The sequence below is a fragment of the Ranitomeya imitator genome, chromosome 3, assembly GCF_032444005.1.
Source record: "Ranitomeya imitator isolate aRanImi1 chromosome 3, aRanImi1.pri, whole genome shotgun sequence".
NCBI classification, from domain to species: Eukaryota; Metazoa; Chordata; class Amphibia; order Anura; family Dendrobatidae; genus Ranitomeya; species Ranitomeya imitator.
In genome coordinates, this window is record NC_091284.1 from 126,065,469 (window position 1) to 126,083,204 (window position 17,736).

At 45.9% G+C, this 17,736-nt stretch overlaps 1 protein-coding gene across 1 annotated transcript in view; it reads right to left on the minus strand.

Moving 5' to 3' along the window:
• Nucleotides 1-2,499: 2,499 nt before the first annotated feature.
• BAZ1B (bromodomain adjacent to zinc finger domain 1B) overlaps nucleotides 2,500-17,736 on the minus strand; it is a 61,139-nt gene continuing 45,902 nt past the window's right edge. The window contains exons 14-19 of the mRNA XM_069761392.1: nucleotides 16,386-16,533; nucleotides 10,244-10,391; nucleotides 7,895-8,019; nucleotides 5,685-5,824; nucleotides 4,476-4,579; nucleotides 2,500-3,747 (exon numbers count right to left, since the gene is read on the minus strand). Coding sequence (XP_069617493.1) covers nucleotides 3,423-3,747; nucleotides 4,476-4,579; nucleotides 5,685-5,824; nucleotides 7,895-8,019; nucleotides 10,244-10,391; nucleotides 16,386-16,533 — 990 coding nt within the window. The 3' untranslated portion in view covers nucleotides 2,500-3,422. The remainder of the gene's footprint in view (nucleotides 3,748-4,475; nucleotides 4,580-5,684; nucleotides 5,825-7,894; nucleotides 8,020-10,243; nucleotides 10,392-16,385; nucleotides 16,534-17,736) is intronic.

The following is a 17,736-nucleotide window of genomic DNA, read 5'->3' on the forward strand; positions in this document are numbered from 1 at the left end:
GACGATTTTGACTATGGGCGTTTTCCAAAAACAAGCAGCAATGACTGTTGCCGAGTGAAAACTGCAAACAGCCCATGCATCTAGAGGCATGTACCCAGGCACTCATCGCTTCATAAATGCAAAACGTGGACGCAATATGTGGTTTTAGTACACTGTGGGGCTCAGAAGAAAGGGGGGTATTTGGAAGCACAGAATTTGCTGAGTTTCTTTTGGCGGGTGAGGAGCTATTTTGCTTTTCCAGAGCCTTTGTGCATCCAGTAAGGGGGAAACCACCTATATTTTCGTTAACGGATGACGGACCTGAGTAGGAACTGGCTTTTTCTTGTGTGTTGCGTTGAAGCTTTAATTGGGAACATTTTACAGAATGTTTGGGATCACAGTTAACCGGCACTCTACAATGAGCACTTTATGGTTTCCATCTAAATCTCTGAGTGATGTGATTCAGATGAAACCCTGAGGGGTCCATTCACTATAATGAGGCAGCAGAGTTACTCTGGACTCTGTTCAGTGGTGTCCTTTTCAGAAGCGCACAAAACTGACAGCACTTTTATGTAATCCTAAAAAAGATGGACACCCCCGGATCATAGGCCAGAGAGTCCACAGTGCCTCCATCTGCCTCATTATAGGGAATCTTCTGCCAGAGGTTCCGTCTGAATCACGTATTTTAGAGATTTACATGGAAACCCCGGCGTAAGTGCTCAGCGCAGAGCTCAGAATAAATGTGCACAGAGCCTTGCTGCGATCTTTGGGAGTAAGAATGAACAAAACAGCAGGTTAAGAATGGATTTGATTTTTACGCGGTTCCTCATGCAGTGTAAGTGGTTAAGTGACTATTCTTCAGGTCGGCGCAATTACAGCGATACCTGATTTATATCAGGTTTTTATGCTTGGCTGCTGTCACACTAAAAGACACTAAATTGCAAAAAATAGTTTTTGCATCACCACATTTTGTTTATTAGTACCATTTTTGGGCACGACTTTTTGATCGCTTTCTATTACGATTTTTAGGAGGCAGAAGGAACAAAAAACAGCAATTCAGGAATTTACTTTTTGTGGGGGTGGAGGGGTTATGTCGTTATATGTGTGGTAAAATTGATAAGGCAGTTTTATTCTTCGGGTCAGTACGATTATAGCGATACCTCATTTATATTATTTTTTTCATGTTTTGGCACTTTTTACTCAAACTTATAGGAAAATAATATTTTTGCATCTCTATGCTGAGAGCTATAACTTTTTCCAAAGAGGGAGCTTGTTTCTTGTGGGACAAGATGATGTTTTCAGCAGCACACTGTTCATTTATATTCGTATTTATCGCATTTATTCCACTTTCTTTGGCGGTATGAAAGCATTGTTTTTTGGTTTGTTTTTTATTTTTTTATGGTGTTCACTAAAGGGCTAGATGGGACAGTTTTATAGGTCGGGTCGTGGCTGACGCGGGGATACCAAATAAGTATACTTTTACTGTTTAAATAAATATTTGTAATGTTTTTTTAAACTTTGTCCAAATATGGGACTATAATTTTTTGCAGGCTGATCGCTTGTACAGCATGGGGATGCAGCAGCATCCTCCTGCTGTATAAACTGAACTCTGCACCAACAGGGAAAGTTGCAACTTTCCTAGCTTTGGTAACCCGGCTGTAATCATGACGACATTGGGTCCTATGGCACAACGTGGGGACTCTGATCCATAAAGTAGAGGGGTTGCTGGCTCCCAGAATGCTGCATTTAGGGGGTTAAAGTGCCAGGAGCGCTGTGTGCGCAGGCGATCACCACGCCGTAATGATACATCCCTGGTCATATAGGCAGAGGGCACAGGGACGTATTATTACGACAAATGTCAGAAAGGGGTTAAATAAGCCATGACAATATTCCATGGCCAGGTTCTCAAATACTGCAGAGTAAAACATACCTGGCTGAAATGACAGTGCCAGATTCATGCTGCGCGTAGTTTCTGCATCATGAGGGAGTCACTTTAAAGTGACTGATCCGACAAGATCTGCTTTCTCCCCGCTGGCAGGTGTAAAAAGTTATCAGATCACCAGAAGGCAGTGCATGGATGGTCAGCATGGTCAGAAAGGATAGAAAAATATTTTATAACCAAAAGATAACCAAAAGAAAAAAAATGCAGCAAGCAGTCCAGCAAGTGATAAATCCCTGGAGTCAGCATCTCCTATATCATACGCCAGTCATGAGATGAGATCAGATGGGGTAGCAAAAACTTGGTAAATTCTCTTTAAAAACTTTTTCGAGTACACACACCCCCTCCCTAAACACTGGCTTGCTCATATGCATTCATCTAAAGATCAAGGTTCTCGCTCTCCTCCAGGAACGCCAAACAGTGTTCGGCTTTTAGCAGCGGACACTTACCTGTCTGGTATGAACACCGACCATTTAAGTTCAGGTTCATTCATCTCTACTCTTAATGTAATGAACTGAGCAGTAAACGAATAAAAATGTTACAATCGAACGATGAAAGTTATGATCCAGACAACAGGAGTACGTGGTTCCTTCTGTTTTAATATTAATAAAGGCAAACACTTGTTTTCATATAAACTGTACTGTACATGTGCCAAACCCAGACAAAGTCCCTTTATACAAGATCACAAGCGAACATTGAATATCTAGAAAAGGGAAAGTCAGTACAAAAAAAAATGCAATTAATTTTCTCTTTGATGGTTGGATAGCTATGTCGGCAGAAAAGATTAAAATAAAATAAAAATGACTTCCGTGAAGGAGGAGAACTTAGGAATCTTCCAATCTCAATCAGTCCTTGCTGGTAACATTTACATACAGGGAGGCCAGTAAAGTTGGGGATGCTGGTGATTCTATTAGGGTGTTATCCAGCTTCAGAGACACCTCCCTATGGGGATATGGGGCACACTTACAAATAGTTGGCATGAAGTCTCTAAATACTATAGGTGTGTGGAGTGCAGACCATCTTTAAAAACACAATGAAGAGTCCTGGAGTTGATTGCCCGTAATGCAGAAGTGTAAGAGGTCATGATTTGTAGAACCCACAGCTCTGAATATCCGTTTTCGTGTTGCTCTCTGGCTGGACACCCCCAGTAAGTGCCTTTAACAGAAGTGTGCACAGCTTCCACACAACAAAGATGGAGCTGATTGCGGTTCTAAGACTTAACCTTAAGTGATTCAATCAGTAACACTATCAAGAGTTTCAGAATCAAGAAGCCAGTGAGGGTCTTCAATGTTACAGTGATTGAGGGTCACATGGGAGCAGCACACATCCAAGAGGGGAAAGGGGGATGACACCATACATCCGAATCCTCACTGAATCTCCCACACTGAAGAAAACATGTTTGGTCTCTAAAAATCGGGGTAAACTTCCAGTTCTCCCTTAACATACAGATCCTATCCCTCTCCGAAATCTGCCCACACTCCCTCTCCTCTATATTAACACCCTCTTATTTCTTCCGCTTGCGCTCCCTGCCATTACTTTCTGGCTCTGGAGCCTGGTGCTTACGATGTCTCCTCTGGTAAGAGTGTCCTGGAAGGTGTTTGCCGAGGAGGTCTTTAACACACTGCTCAGTTTTTTCTAGGCAGGATATTTGCTGGCTTCCAGGCTCGTAGTACAGCTCGGCATTTCCAAATACCATTTTGAGATCATTAAGAAATTCCTGCACGGTCTGATAGTTGCCACAGGAACACTTGCTCTGCATGGTCTGGAAGTCCATAGGTGTGGCTACTACTTTCAGATAGGCCTCATCGTCATCGGTATTCACAGGCTCTCTGAATGACAATTAGAAGGAAGTCTTAAAAATGCATGTAATCTAAATTACTAATGTGAGCTGTAGCTAAAAGGAAACAAGTCAACAGGACCAAAGAAATGCATTAATTTCACTTTTCTTACAAGGTCTTTATGTATTCTTTTTTTCAATGCTTTTAAGTCTACAAGTAAATTTTTATTTCACAATAGAATTACATAGGGCTCTGAATGTATGCAGTTTTTGATAACTCGCCTGTGGATAAAGCAGGAAAGAGGAAGAAGGGAGAGGAAAAAAAAACAAAATTCTTCCCCTTAATTTCTCAAATCATTTTAAATCCACTTCTGGTTAAAAACTTGCAGACATTTAATAATCCCAGCATAAGATATTGCTGTAAAAGAACAGATCGTTAAAAAAAAAAAAAAAGTACGGTAGTTTGGGGGCCAGTGAAGCTGCAGACAAAAGATGGCGGCGGCACCATGAACAGGTTAAGCAGAGGTTGGCAAGTATAAGACTATAGTCATGGATCTTAAAATTAGTAGCACCACGCCAACACCAAAAAAAAAAAAAAAAAAAAAAAATACTGGATGGTGCTATAAACGCACAGATGCAAAACTATGAATATTCCTATAGTATTCTAATGTAAACCGACCACAACAGGAGACCAAAAAAAGATCCTTTTTTTAACCTACACTCTAACAAAAGCTTAATGTCTATTGCAATCTTTGCACTTCTCAACAAAGATGCACTCACCTGAAAGGCCAACTAAACCGATACTTTATGAGCTTACTCAAGATCTCATCACACTTCTGAAGCTCTTGATTTTGGCGCCTGGAGGTTGGTTTGCTTTGTCTTATCTGGCAGAAAAAAAAAATGGAGTGCATTAAGGATAGGACCTGGATAAGTAGGGTTACCCACTCACCACCACACAATGCCAGTCTATGCATTACAAAGCTTGGCTCGGCTCTAGTATGGCTGGTTACTAGTGATGAGCGAATGTCCTTGGATAAGGCGTTATCCAAACATGCTTTGGTGCGAACCAAGTGACTTCGGGGAGCACGAATATGTTCAAGTCCCTGAACCTGCATGTCTTGCGGCTGTTTGACAGTTGTCACACATGTAGGGTATGCCTGTCAGACATACAGGTGTGGGGACTTGAACATATTATTCGAGTTCGCTGAAGTCATTTGTTATCCCAGCATGCTCTGGTGCTAACCATCATATCCAAGCACTTCCGCTCATCACTAGTCGTTACCATTGTCACCATTGAAACCTTCAAAAAGAACCTGAAGACCCACCTCTTCAGACAAGCCTACAAACTGCAGTAACCACCGATCGACCAAACCGCTGCCTGACCATCTCTACCCTCACCTACTGTATTCTCACCCATCCCTTGTAGATTGTGAGCCCTCGTGGGCAGGGTCCTCATTCCTCCTGTACCAGTTATGACTTGTATTGTTTAAGATTATTGTACTTGTTTTTATGTATACCCCTCCTCACATGTAAAGCGCCATGGAATAAATGGCGCTATAACAATAAATAATAATAATAATGCATTCATTATAACGAGCCGCCCACAGGGCTTTCTTTACTCAGGAGTCAGGCTGGAGAAAACAAGGCTTGGAACTGGCAGAAAGTGAAATGCTTGGCACATCAGCACTGATAAGAACAAGGGTTGCAGGGACTGGCAGAGTCACCCCTATAACACTGACTGGCACAGATTAGGATGCTGGTCAAAGACAGAAATAATTTGCTTACTCAAGGTTACTCCATGAAGGAGTTGAAAAATAGGTTTCTAACATTTCTATAAAAAAATTTGTATGAGTGCTTATTTCCTCCACTGTTAGTAATTTTTGTGCCTAACAGCACATACGAGGTGCTGTACCTCCACACCTTCTACCAAGTTCATAAGGTCCATCTGACAAAGAACCTAAAGCATAGAAGTAAATTGATTTTACGTACCACCTCATCTACATCTGCTCCATTCTCCTGTGCAGTGCTCTGCCGTGACGTTTTGACGGACTGATTTTTTGGTGGACGCCCACGACGTTTTGGGGGAATAGGTTTTTTAGACTTTGCTTTCGCTGCTTTGTGTGATCTCACTTAAATATATAAAAAAAAAAAAAAAATACAGTCAATAATAGATTCAATATGGCTACCGAAGTCACTTCAGACACTTGAAATAGCAAGAACGTTACCACTAAAACGCATCACAGTAGATGGAGCTGAAAGTTTCCATAGAATTACAATTGATCCTTGTAGACAACTGGGAATGGGAGGAATAGAAGGAGGGGAAAAAAAAAATAAATGTAACACATTTGTTCCCCACATTATCCCCTCCTGAATTAATGGCTGTGACACAGCTGCTGCCGGTGAGAGATGAGTAGGCAGCAAAACAAAAAGAGGGCCACACAGCGGGAGGTCACAGTTGCCAAGTTAATCATTGAGAACGTAACTGACAGAGTGGGGGGCAAACACGTGTCGGGTTACTACCATGGGTCTAAACAGTGAACTTTAACGTCTCTGCCTCCCGGTAACTGCATTCTACACAGGGGCGGCTGTCACAAATGCTGATCCTGTTCGATCACTCTGCTTTCATCTTCATGTCCCACACTCGCATACAAACGTGTCTCTTGTAAATGAAACGACGGCCGACAGCATGCCATGCAGGCGCTCCGTGTGTGCGAGGGCCAACAATTCACCATTCTCCAAAAGCCCACAGGATTGCAAAGCTTATTGCTTGGTTTAACTCCTTCTCAGCAAGAAAGAAGCACAAGTATAATCGGGAACAATAATCGGAGACTGGGCATCCAGAGCATATCCACATCAAGCCTATGGCTACAGAAGAGCTACAGAAGAGCAGATGTAGCGATATATTCTCTACACCATGTACTGGTTATTGCCCCCCTTATCCTTCACTCTGCATGGATCAGTCGCTGATACCACACACTTGCTACCAACTTTGAAACCATCCAGCATCAGAAATAAATATAGAGAAAGACAGTCGCCATGTAGGCCTAGCCCAATACAGGACAATATGGTGCAAAGAACAAAGCAGAAAAATCATTTCACCAGACAAATGAGTGTTTTGCTCAGTGGGTGATGGGCAGCCTGGTTTACACTATGATTTGTGTGAACAAGCGTAGGAATGCTAAATGCTAAACACACTAATACCTCTCCATACACAGAGATTTTGCCAAGTCTGCCATGATCTAGTGTGTACTGGAGCCCCAGACCATTTGTGAAGGGAGGCGAAGAATATGAATCCAGGATGTCACATTGCCGATTGTATCATCTCCTGGAGACACACACCTGGCAACAGCTCTCAGAACATAGGAGCCCTCAGCCGACTGCCATTTTATGTATACAACAGGCTTAACCAACAACCCAGAACCAGAGAACACTACACAAGTGTGGCTTTTATGAAAAAAGAGAAGAGCCTTAAGAATAAACATCCAATAGCAAGGACTAGTTATCAACCCCATCAGTGAAATACAAGTACTTGTCCCTGGGCTCCAAGTCCTTTCGGCTGGCTATAGACTTAAAAGTCTAAAGTAAGGGGAAAGAGGGGGGTGAGGGGGATAGGGGAATTAGTCTCTGCCTATTACTCTGCAATGATGTTTGAAAACATAATAGCCGACTCTGCAGCTGCAGGAGTGGGTACCCACAGAAGGCAGATACTGTTTATTACCATCTCTGCGTTCCTGAGCGCTCTATACACAGCACGGACCAGGCCAGGTCTATATAGTATAGGAAGCGCTAGCAGATGCTGGGTGCTACCATACTCCAGCCCTGCAGAAGAGCCAGGAAGATTCATTCTTCATGTAACGTGGGCCAATACCAGCATTGAGGGAAGAAAAAAAAAAAAAAAAAAGCAATATATAATGCAACATATAATCTATAATCATGTATAACTGAGCAGGTTTACCACAGGAACTTAATGTTGGGTCATGATAACATAATTTTAATTTTATTTTTTTCCAACATTGGTGTAAGGGTTATATGATCTCTCAGTCATGATTGTGTTGCTGGTTAGACTTTTGTATCAGTCTGTCAATACTGTAATTATTAAACCTCCATAGTTCTTGAAAACCAAATACGCAATCTCAGTGATAACTCCCTGTGGAAATATAAAAAGCCATTTCTCTTCATAAAACATAATGTACACTTACACCTTAGTCCAACCACCTCTTGCTCATCTTCACTGTCTGCTTCCTCTTCATCATCCTCCTCTTCATCATCGTCCTCTTCATCTTCCTCTTCCTCCTCCTCATCAGTGGCTTCCTCAGCATAGTTCCTTTACCCAAAGCAAAAAGATTTTTTTTGTGCCAATAAAAAAAACAAAAGTAAAAAAAAAAAAAACCCAGCCTATCCCAGAATATAGTTAGTGCAGGATTTGTCTAACCTGGGTACTCAGTTAAAAATGGCGTGGAATATGCTTTGTTTGGACACACAGCGGTTCTCTGTGTGGAGGGACATTTATCCATGAGGCTGTTGGCTCAGGTTCAGAGACCAACATTGGGCCGGGAACCGCAGACGAGTCAGACCACCAAATGCAGCCACTACACAACTGGTGAAGGTACTGTAGTGATAAGTCCCTACAGGGCTTACATGTTGCAAATGTTCTGTTTCAGGGCTGTAAAGCACTAGTGAATGGTCTGGTACCAAACCGTATTCACACACTATGTGGAGGGGGGAGGACTACAAGACAAACTCCCACATGTACTTAGAAGCCTACCCTTACTTGGAAGGCTTTATAACCTAGAGGGGTATTCTCAAGCTCTTCTATTGCATTAGACAGCATGAAAGGCAGCAAGCTAGCAGATAGAAAGACCAAGTCAACTCCAGTCACTCTTTCATTGAGAGCTTTTATGGTGTACAACTCATTCACATGGAGCATGGTCCAGAGTGTTTCCATAGAGCTTCTATGCAGCTGTCAGCCCGTCACCTTCTGAAAATATGATATTACCGTTATATACTCGAGTAGAAGCCGAGAATTTCGGCCCATTTTTTAAGGCTGAAATTGCCCCTCTCGGCTTATACTCGAGTCATTCCCAGGGGTCAGCAGGGAAGGGGGAGCGGCAGCTGTCTAATAATACTCACCTGCTCCTGGCACGGTCCCTGTTCCTCCCGGCGCTGACAGCTTCTTCCTGTAGTGAGCGGTCACATGGTACCGCTCATTACAGTAATGAATATTACTGTGGAGCCACATATTCATTACTGTAATGAGCGGTACCATGTGACCGCTCACTATAGGAAGAAACTGCCGGCGCCAGGGAACAGACATGCAGGGACCGCGCCAGGAGCAGGTGAGTATAACACAGTGCGCGACATTCACCTGTCCCTCATTCCACCGTCCGCGCCGCTGCGTCTTCCCAGTCCTCTGCACGGATGCTCAGATCAGAGGGCGAGATGACGCAATTAGTGTGCGCCGCCCTCTGCCTGAACAGTCAGTGCAGAGGACGGTGAAGACACAGCGGCACTGACGGTGGAACGGGAAAGGTGAATATAGCAAGTGCCGGGGGCCTGAGAGGTGATCATGTGATTTCTTTTTTTTTTTTTTAATCGCAGCAACAGCATATGGGCAAATATCTGTATGGAGCATCTTATGGGGCCATGTGCAGCACTATATGGGGCACATGTTTGTATGGAGCATCTTATGGGCCATAATCCGCATTTTTCGAGCATTATACGGGGCAAATGTGTCTATGGAGCATCTTATGGGGCCATAATCAACATTTGTGCAGCATTATATGGGGCAAATATCTCTACGGAACATCTTATGGGGCCATAATCCGCATTTGTGGAGCATTACACGGGGCAAATGTGTCTACGGAACATCTTATGGGGCCAAAATCAACATTTGTGCAGCATTATATGGGGCATATTTTAATATGGAGCATCTTATGGAGCCCATCATGAACTGTATGGAGCATTATATGGGGCTAATTCAATATGGATATTCAAAAACACAAACTACTGATGTCTCAATTACGTTTACTTTTATTGGTATCTATTTTTATTTTTTAAATTTACCAGTAGCTGCTGCATTTTCCACCCTAGGCTTGTACTCTAGTCATTAAGATTTCCCATTTTATTGTGGCAAAATTTGGGGGGGGGGTTATGGTGTCTGCTTATACTTAAGTATATACGGTAATCTTGCAAAGTCACCATCACGCACCCTTCATGGCATGTCTTAAGTCACTGTCCAGAGCTTTCTGCTTGCTCAATTGCCCAGTTATGTATGTGCAAATACAGTGATAGCAGTGACGACTCCAGGACAAACCACTAAGCTGAATTTGTTAAAGCAGAACTTGTGCTGAGCTTTATAGTTCCAATACTAAAGATAAGCTACGTATCAGACTTGTCACTCAAGGAGAACCTGGCCTGCTAGAAACCAGGGCATAAGGAAACTGAATAGGTCTGAGCTGCACAATAGACAACTTGAGAATACCACTTTAAAGGGATTTATTGTAACTGTTACGAAATGTGAGAACTTTGGTTATCTGTAGGTAAATTACCTGCCCCGAGAGCTGCGTCTAAATGTAGCTGGTTGACAAGCGGGACACAGCCATTCTCCTTCAGGTAAGTTTAGCAGCACAGGTCGCAGACAGAAGAGATGGAATGCCTTATTACACTCATCGCAGAGGATCAGCTTGTCATCCTCACCTGGGCAGAGCCAAAGGCAAAATTTAAATATTAGTCAAAAAATTACATAATGCAAAATTAGCCTAAAATGCATAGGATTATTATTTTTTTTTTTATTATTATACATTTTTATAGCGCCATTTATTCCATGGCGCTTTACATGTGAATACGGGGCAAATATAGACAAATACATTAAACATGAGCAGATAACAAGGCACACGAGTACATAAGGAGGGAGGACCCTGCCCGCGAGGGCTCACAGTCTGCAGGGGGTGGGTGAGGATACACTAGGAGAGGGAAGAGCTGGCTGTACGGCTGTTCAGTAGGTTGAGGATCACTGCAGGCTGTAGGCTTGTCGGAAGAGATGAGTCTTCAGGTTCTTTCTGAAGGTTTCTATGGTAGGCGCAAGTCTGATGTGTTGGGGTAGAGAGTTCCAGAGTATGGGGGAAGCACGGGAGAAGTCTTGGATGCGGTTATGGGAAGAAGAGATGAGAGGGGAGTAGAGAAGGAGGTCTTGGGAGGATCGGAGGTCGCGTGTAGGTAGCTACCGGGAGACCATGTCACAGATGTATGGAGGAGACAGGTTGTGGATGGCTTTGTATGTCAGTGTGAGGGTTTTGAACTGGAGTCTCTGGGCGATAGGAAGCCAGTGAAGGGCTTGACACAGGGGAGAGGCTGGGGAATAGCGGGGGGACAGGTGGATTAGTCGGGCAGCAGAGTGTAGGATGGATTGGAGTGGTGCCAGAGTGCTAGAGGGGAGTCCAGAGAGTAGGAGGTTGCAGTAGTCGAGGCGGGAGATAAGGGCATGCACTAGCGTTTTTGCAGTGTTGCGGTCAAGGAAAGCACGGATCCGGGAAATATTTTTGAGTTTGAGACGACAGGAGGAGGCAAGGGCTTGGATATGTGGCTTGAAAGAGAGGGCAGAGTCGAGGATCACCCCGAGGCACCGGGCGTGTGGGACTGGGGATAGTGAGCAGCCATTGACATTGATGGATAGGTCTGGTGGAGGGGTAGAGCGAGATGGGGGAAAGATGATGAATTCTGTTTTGTCCATGTTCAGTTGTAGAAAGCGAGCAGAAAAGAAGGCTGAAATGGCAGACAGACAGTGCGGGATTTTGGTAAGCAAGGAGGAGAGGTCAGATAGGATAGGGAATAACTTCTTGATCGCTTGGGGTCTCAAGTGGACAATCCCCCAGTCACCAAGAATAAGCTCTGCAAAGATCTATCTAAATTGGATCTGATGAACACATGCTCGACTTCAGCTTCCTTCATTGTTACAGAGTCTGGTGGAGCAAACAGGATTTTTGGGTGTTTACCGTAAAATCTGTTTCTCGGAGCCTTCATTGGGGGACAGGAACCATGGGTGTATGCTGCTGCCACTAGGAGGCTGACAAAAAAAAATTAGCTCCTCCTCTGCAGTGTACACCCCACCGACTGACATTATGAACCTCAGTTAGTGAGAAAGCAGTAGGAGACAAAACAATAAGATTAAACCCTAACCACAAAACATGAGATCTGTAAACATGAGAACAGTCATAGAACACCGAACAACAGAAACTGAATAACATGGGAGGGTGCTGTGTCCCCCAATGAAGGTTCCGAGAAACAGATTTTTCGGTAAGCAACCAAAAATCCTATTTTCTCTATCGCCTCTCATTGGGGGACACAGGAACCATGGGACGTCCCAAAGCAGTCTCTGGGGTGGGAAAAACAGACTTCCATCAGGTCAGAGGACTCACCACTGCCGCCTGCAAGATCCTTCTGCCTAGGCTGGCGTCCGCCGAAGCATAAGTATGGACCTTGTAAAATTTGGCGAACGTGTGGATGGAAGACCAGGTTGCCGCTTTGCAAAGCTGTAGGGCGGAAGCCCTGTGGTGCACCGCCCAGGAGGCACCAACTGCCCGGGTAGAGCCTTAATCCCGGGAGGGGGTACTCTGTTCTTGACCCGATAAGCCTCCAAAATTGCCGATCTAATCCAGCGAGCAATAGTCGCCTTGGAAGCTGGCAGGCCTCTACGCGTGCCATCAGGAATGACGAAAAGGGAATCAGTCTTCTGGAAAGCGGCCGTTCTAGCCAGGTAGATCCTCACTGCCCTGACAAGGTCCTGCTTGTTCAACGATCGCTCCAGAGGAGGTGTCGGAGCTGGGCAAAAGGAAGGTAGAATGATGTCCGCGTTGAGGTGGAAGGAAGAAACCACCTTAGGAAGGAAGGCGGAGGCCTGAGGACCACAAGATTTAAATCCCATGAATCCACAGGGGCCTTGTAAGGAGCGACAGCGTGGGCTACTCCTTGAAGGAAGGTTGTAACCTGTGGCCGAGAAGCCAACTACTTCTGAAAAAGGATAGAAAGCGCAGAAAACTGGCCCTTTAGGGAACTAAGAGCCTGGCCAGAGTCCAGCCCTGCCTGAAGGAAGGCCAGAGTGGAAGGCAGGGATGGGTGAAACGCGGTTAGACACGCACCAACGGAAGTAAGCCTTCCAGGTACGATAGTAGATCCTGGAAGACGAAGGTTTCCTAGCCTGGAGCATAGTATGAATCACCCGGTCCGAAAGGCCGGACGCTCTTAGAACTGCGGTCTCAGCCACGCCGTTAAACTGAGCAACCGAGAATTCGAGTAGCAGATCAGACCCTGGGACAGCAGATCGGGTCTGTCTGGAAGGCGCCAGGGGGCATCCGCGAGAAGATTGACGATGTCCGCAAACCAAGATCTCCTGGGCCAATCCGGATAAATCAGAATGACCGACACCCCTTCCGCCTTGATCATTTTCAACAGCTTGGGAAGCAAGGGAAGGGGTGGAAACAGATAGGGAAGCACGAACTGCGATCAAGGAATGGCCAGAGTGTCAACGCCCACTGCGACAGGGTCGCGAGACCTGGAGACGAACCGAGGGACCTTCCTGTTCATTCGTGACACCGTGAGGTCCACGTCCGGAGTCCCCCATTGAAGACAAAGACCTCCTGATGCAAGAACCACTCCGCTGCCACGAGGTCCCCGCGGCTGAGGAAGTCGGCGGCCCAATTGTCCACGCTGGGGATATGCACCGTGGATATCACCGGAACCGTTGCCTCTGCCCAGAGGAGGATCCTGGATACTTCGGCCAAGGCCAGAGAACTCCGGGTCCCCCCCCCCCACATGGTTGACATATACCACCGCTGTGGAATTGGTCCGTTTGGATTCGGATTGGTAGACCCCTGAGAATTTTTTCCCAGTGACGAAGGGACAGAAAGATCTCGAGGACATTGATCGGCAGAGTTGATTCCTGCGCCGACCAATGACCCTGAACAGTCAGGTGGCGAAACAGCACCCCAGGCGAGCAGGCTGGCGTCCGTTGTCACCACCTGCCAGTGAACTGGAAGGAAGGACCTGCCCTGGGAGATGAGAGGTGATGTCAGCCACCAGTTGAGTGACCGCTTGACCCGATGAGAAAGTCAGATCAGACGATCCAGGGAGATGACAGACCTGTCCCACTGTGACAGGATGGCCTGCTTCTTGAGTGGAATTGGGTGAAGGGAATCGCTTCCACTGTGGCAACCATCCTTCCCAGAACCTTCATGGCCAATCGGAAGAAGGGAAGCCGAGGGCCCCGGAGCAAGCGAACTTCCCGACGAAGAATGGATCTCTTGTCTTCAGGAAGGAAGACTCTGGTCTGACGAGTGTCGAAGAGCATGCCCAAAAAAACGAGGTGCTGAGAAGGAATATGGCAGGACTTCTTCCAGTTGACAAGCCACCCGAAACGGGCTAGGGTGTCGAGGACGATGGACAGACACTTGTGAGCCTGAGAAAAAGACGGGGCCTTGATGAGGATGTCGTCGAGGTACGGAAAGAGAACCAGGCCTCTGACCCTCAAGATGGCTATCAGCGCTGCCATGATCTTCGTGAAAACCCTGGGGGCGGTTGCGAGACCGAACGGCAGGGTGACACACTGAAAATGCTCCTGATGTACTGCAAAACGCAGGAATCTGATGTCCCAGGAAGATCGGGACATGGAGGTTGGAGTCCTGGATGTCTATGGAGCACAGGAATTCCTGAGCCTCCATGGAAGCAATTACTGAACGAAGGGATTCCATCCTGAAGTGTTTCAGGCGAACCTTCTTGTTCAGCAATTGGAGATCCAGAATGGGACGAACCTTACAATCTTTTTCCGGTACCACGAAAAGATTCGAATAGAACCCTGTGAACCGCTCTTTTTCTGGAATGGGAACAATTACCCCGGATTCGAGTAAGGAAGCGATGGCCGCAAAGAAACCCGGAACTAGAGCGGGGTCTCTTGGAGGGCAGGATTCGAAGAAATTATCTCGGGGCTGAGAAATGAACTCTATTTTGTATCCTGAGGATATCACTTCCCTGACCCATGCGTCCTTCCACTGAGGAGATCCAGACGTCCCTGAAAAAGAGGAGACGAACGCCCAGATTGGGAAGTGCGCTGGGGCCTTGCCGAAAGTCATGCTGAGGTGGATCTTCCAGTCCTAGACCTGGAAGATCTACCTTGGGAGTAGCGGAAACGAAACCCTGAGTAATGCCAGAAGGTTGGGGGACAGGAGGGCAGGGGAGTGTCAGTCTGCAGAGCAGAGTTACTCACGGCAGATTAAGTGGTTCCAGACAGAATAAGCTGCCCAGCTTGTAGATGATCCCCCAGGGAAGATTCCTGCAGCAATCCAGTCAAGATGTCATCCGGAGGGCAGAAGGACGCCCGACTGTGCGTTGAAAAGGGGGCGAGTGTGGCGCTGAAATGCAACTCAGCAGCGCACAGTGGAAGAAGGGGGCGGAGCTAGTCGCATGGGTGTGGAGCATTAAGATGGCGCCGGTGGTCAGGGAGTGATGAGCGGGCGGGAGAAAAGCCCGCAGAAACAGGAAGTGGGTAGGGTCGCGTCGCCGGAAGTAGGCCCCGGGAGAAGCCGGGGCCTAAATTAGAAGTCGACGACCGCCTGAGAGGGCCGCGGTTCTGGAAGGGTGCGGACGCCGGGAAAACGGCACGGCTGCCTGCAAGGCCGCCGCACAGATAGAGAAAGATGCGGCCGCAGCAAAAACAGCGCGGCTACATGTAGGGCTGCCGCATCGCTCAGAGCAAGGTGCGGCTGCGAGAAAGGCAGTGTGGCTGCCTGGAACAGTGTGGCCACCTGAAACAATGAGGCCACCAGGGAAAGCAACGTGGACGCCCAGAAGGCCCCGAACGGAGCAAAGACACTCGCACCATATTTCCCCGCCCGCTGAAAACGATATTAAAAGGAGATCCTAGGGACCCCCCCATAATGAGGTAAGGGGAAGTGGGATACTCGCCTAAACATCCCACGCCGTCAATTACTAACCTCATACTGGGGAAGGTATCAGACGTTCAGGGAGCTGTGATGGATGTCCTCGTCTCTTCCAACCGACAGGCTCTGGTGGGCGAGTGGGTGGGGGAACGGAGCTAGGACCGAACTTCTAAAACACGCTTGTGTGCTATGGTCCTGCTAGGATCCTGCTGTCGGATCTATGAGGATACGGGGTGGCAGTACACGCTGTACTCATAGTCCGTATTGTGGGACAACAGGTGTGGCTGTTCACCCTGTATCCCTCCGGAAAACATGTAGAAAAAAAACGACGCACATTGAGGTAGATAAGGGTCTAATGAAAGACCCGTGTCCAGCTCCTACTGACACTAAGCTAAACTGAGGTTCTTAATGCCAGTCGGTGGTGTGTACATTGCAGAGGGGGAGCTAATTTTTTTTGTGCATAGTGTCAGCCTCCTAGTGGCAGCAGCATACACCCCATGGTTCCTGTGTCCCCCAATGAGAGGCGATAGAGAAAGCGTTGTGACTGCAGAGTAGAGGATGGCAGATGCAGAGCATGTGTACCGTGGCTCCACAATACCCTGGTCTGGAACTGATCTCAGGATTACTAGAGGTCCCAGGACCTGACAAAAATCAGTAAGTTGTCCTTCGTTTATGAATAAGCGAGACCTTCTTATTCTGGAAAAACCTCTATCGCATAGAGAGAGAAAAAAAAAAAAGTGTTTCCCAAAGCCTATTACAATACCTTTCTTGCGACAAACTTTACAGCGGGCATTTGCAGAGGACATGTCCCATTTGATGCACGCATCTAACATCCCAAGCAGCACGTGCATCCGCGAGAAGGTTTGGGCCTCCCGAATCGCAGTTTTCCATTTCTCCACCGCTGATGCCACCTGTGAGACAAAACACATGGGCACAAATCACTCATGTGAGGAAATTAACAACAAAAATATAATAAAATGAGCAAGGCATAATCCCTGTCATAAGGATGTCATATCAGGAGAGGGACAGCTGACCACACAGCTCTCACAGCTGGTCCACTAACCTTGTAGATTATAAACAAAGAGGATAAACTACAAATATAAGATTTATAGTGGAATCTCAGGAGCCAGGGGTGATAAATATATACATTTAAAAAAAAAAAAAAGAAAAAAAAAAGAATACACCAAAAATGAGATGCGCACAAATATCTGAAGAGATACACCGGGTCTAACACCCAATATCCTACTCCAGGATCATTCGACTAATTGCTTAAATTAGGAACAAGGTGTAGTCTGGTTCAATGCAAGTTGCTTTACAGTTGCCCAAGCGATCTCTATGAAAGTCGGAATAATAAAGTATCAGATGGCGCCTTCACTCACTGTCCATTGTTCTGTGTTCGTCCAGCATCTCTATAGTAGCAAGAACGAATGCACGATTGTAGACCAGAGCCTTCCCATTGCTACTGGATATGTGCTGTACGCAGGTTTGTTACCCTTTTTATGTGGCACCCCATTTAACCACTTCGCCCCTTAGTCTTTAAGACATTTCTGACTAGCCCAATTTTTTTTTTCAATTATCACCTGTGTCACATTATGTGGTACCTAACGTTTCAATGGATCCCAGTGATTCAGTTTGTCTTTTTGTGACTCATTGTAGTTAATGTTAATAGTAAATTTGCTGATATTTTCCGAGTTCATGAAAATAAAAAAAACGAGTGAAAAAAAAAAAATTGAACATTTTTATGTCCTTTAACCAGAACATTATACCACACAATTTAACACTTATCAAATGTCATTTTTACATCATCACTTGGAATTTTTTTTTTTTTTTTTTTTTTAGGCCCACATCCCTATTAAAGTGACTGAGGGCCTTATGAGACAGAAAATACCCAAAAGTGAAGATTTTAAAACTACACCTCTAAGGGTTCAAAACAACATTCAAGACGTTTATTACCCCTTTAGGGGCTGCACAAGAATTACAGCAAAATTGATTTAGCCCCAAATTCTGCAGTTTCAAAATTGTAATGGGAGAAAATGGACAATACAATATGTTGAGCAATTTCCTCCCGAGTATGCAGATGCCCAATATGTGGTGGAAAACTGGGAGAACGGCAG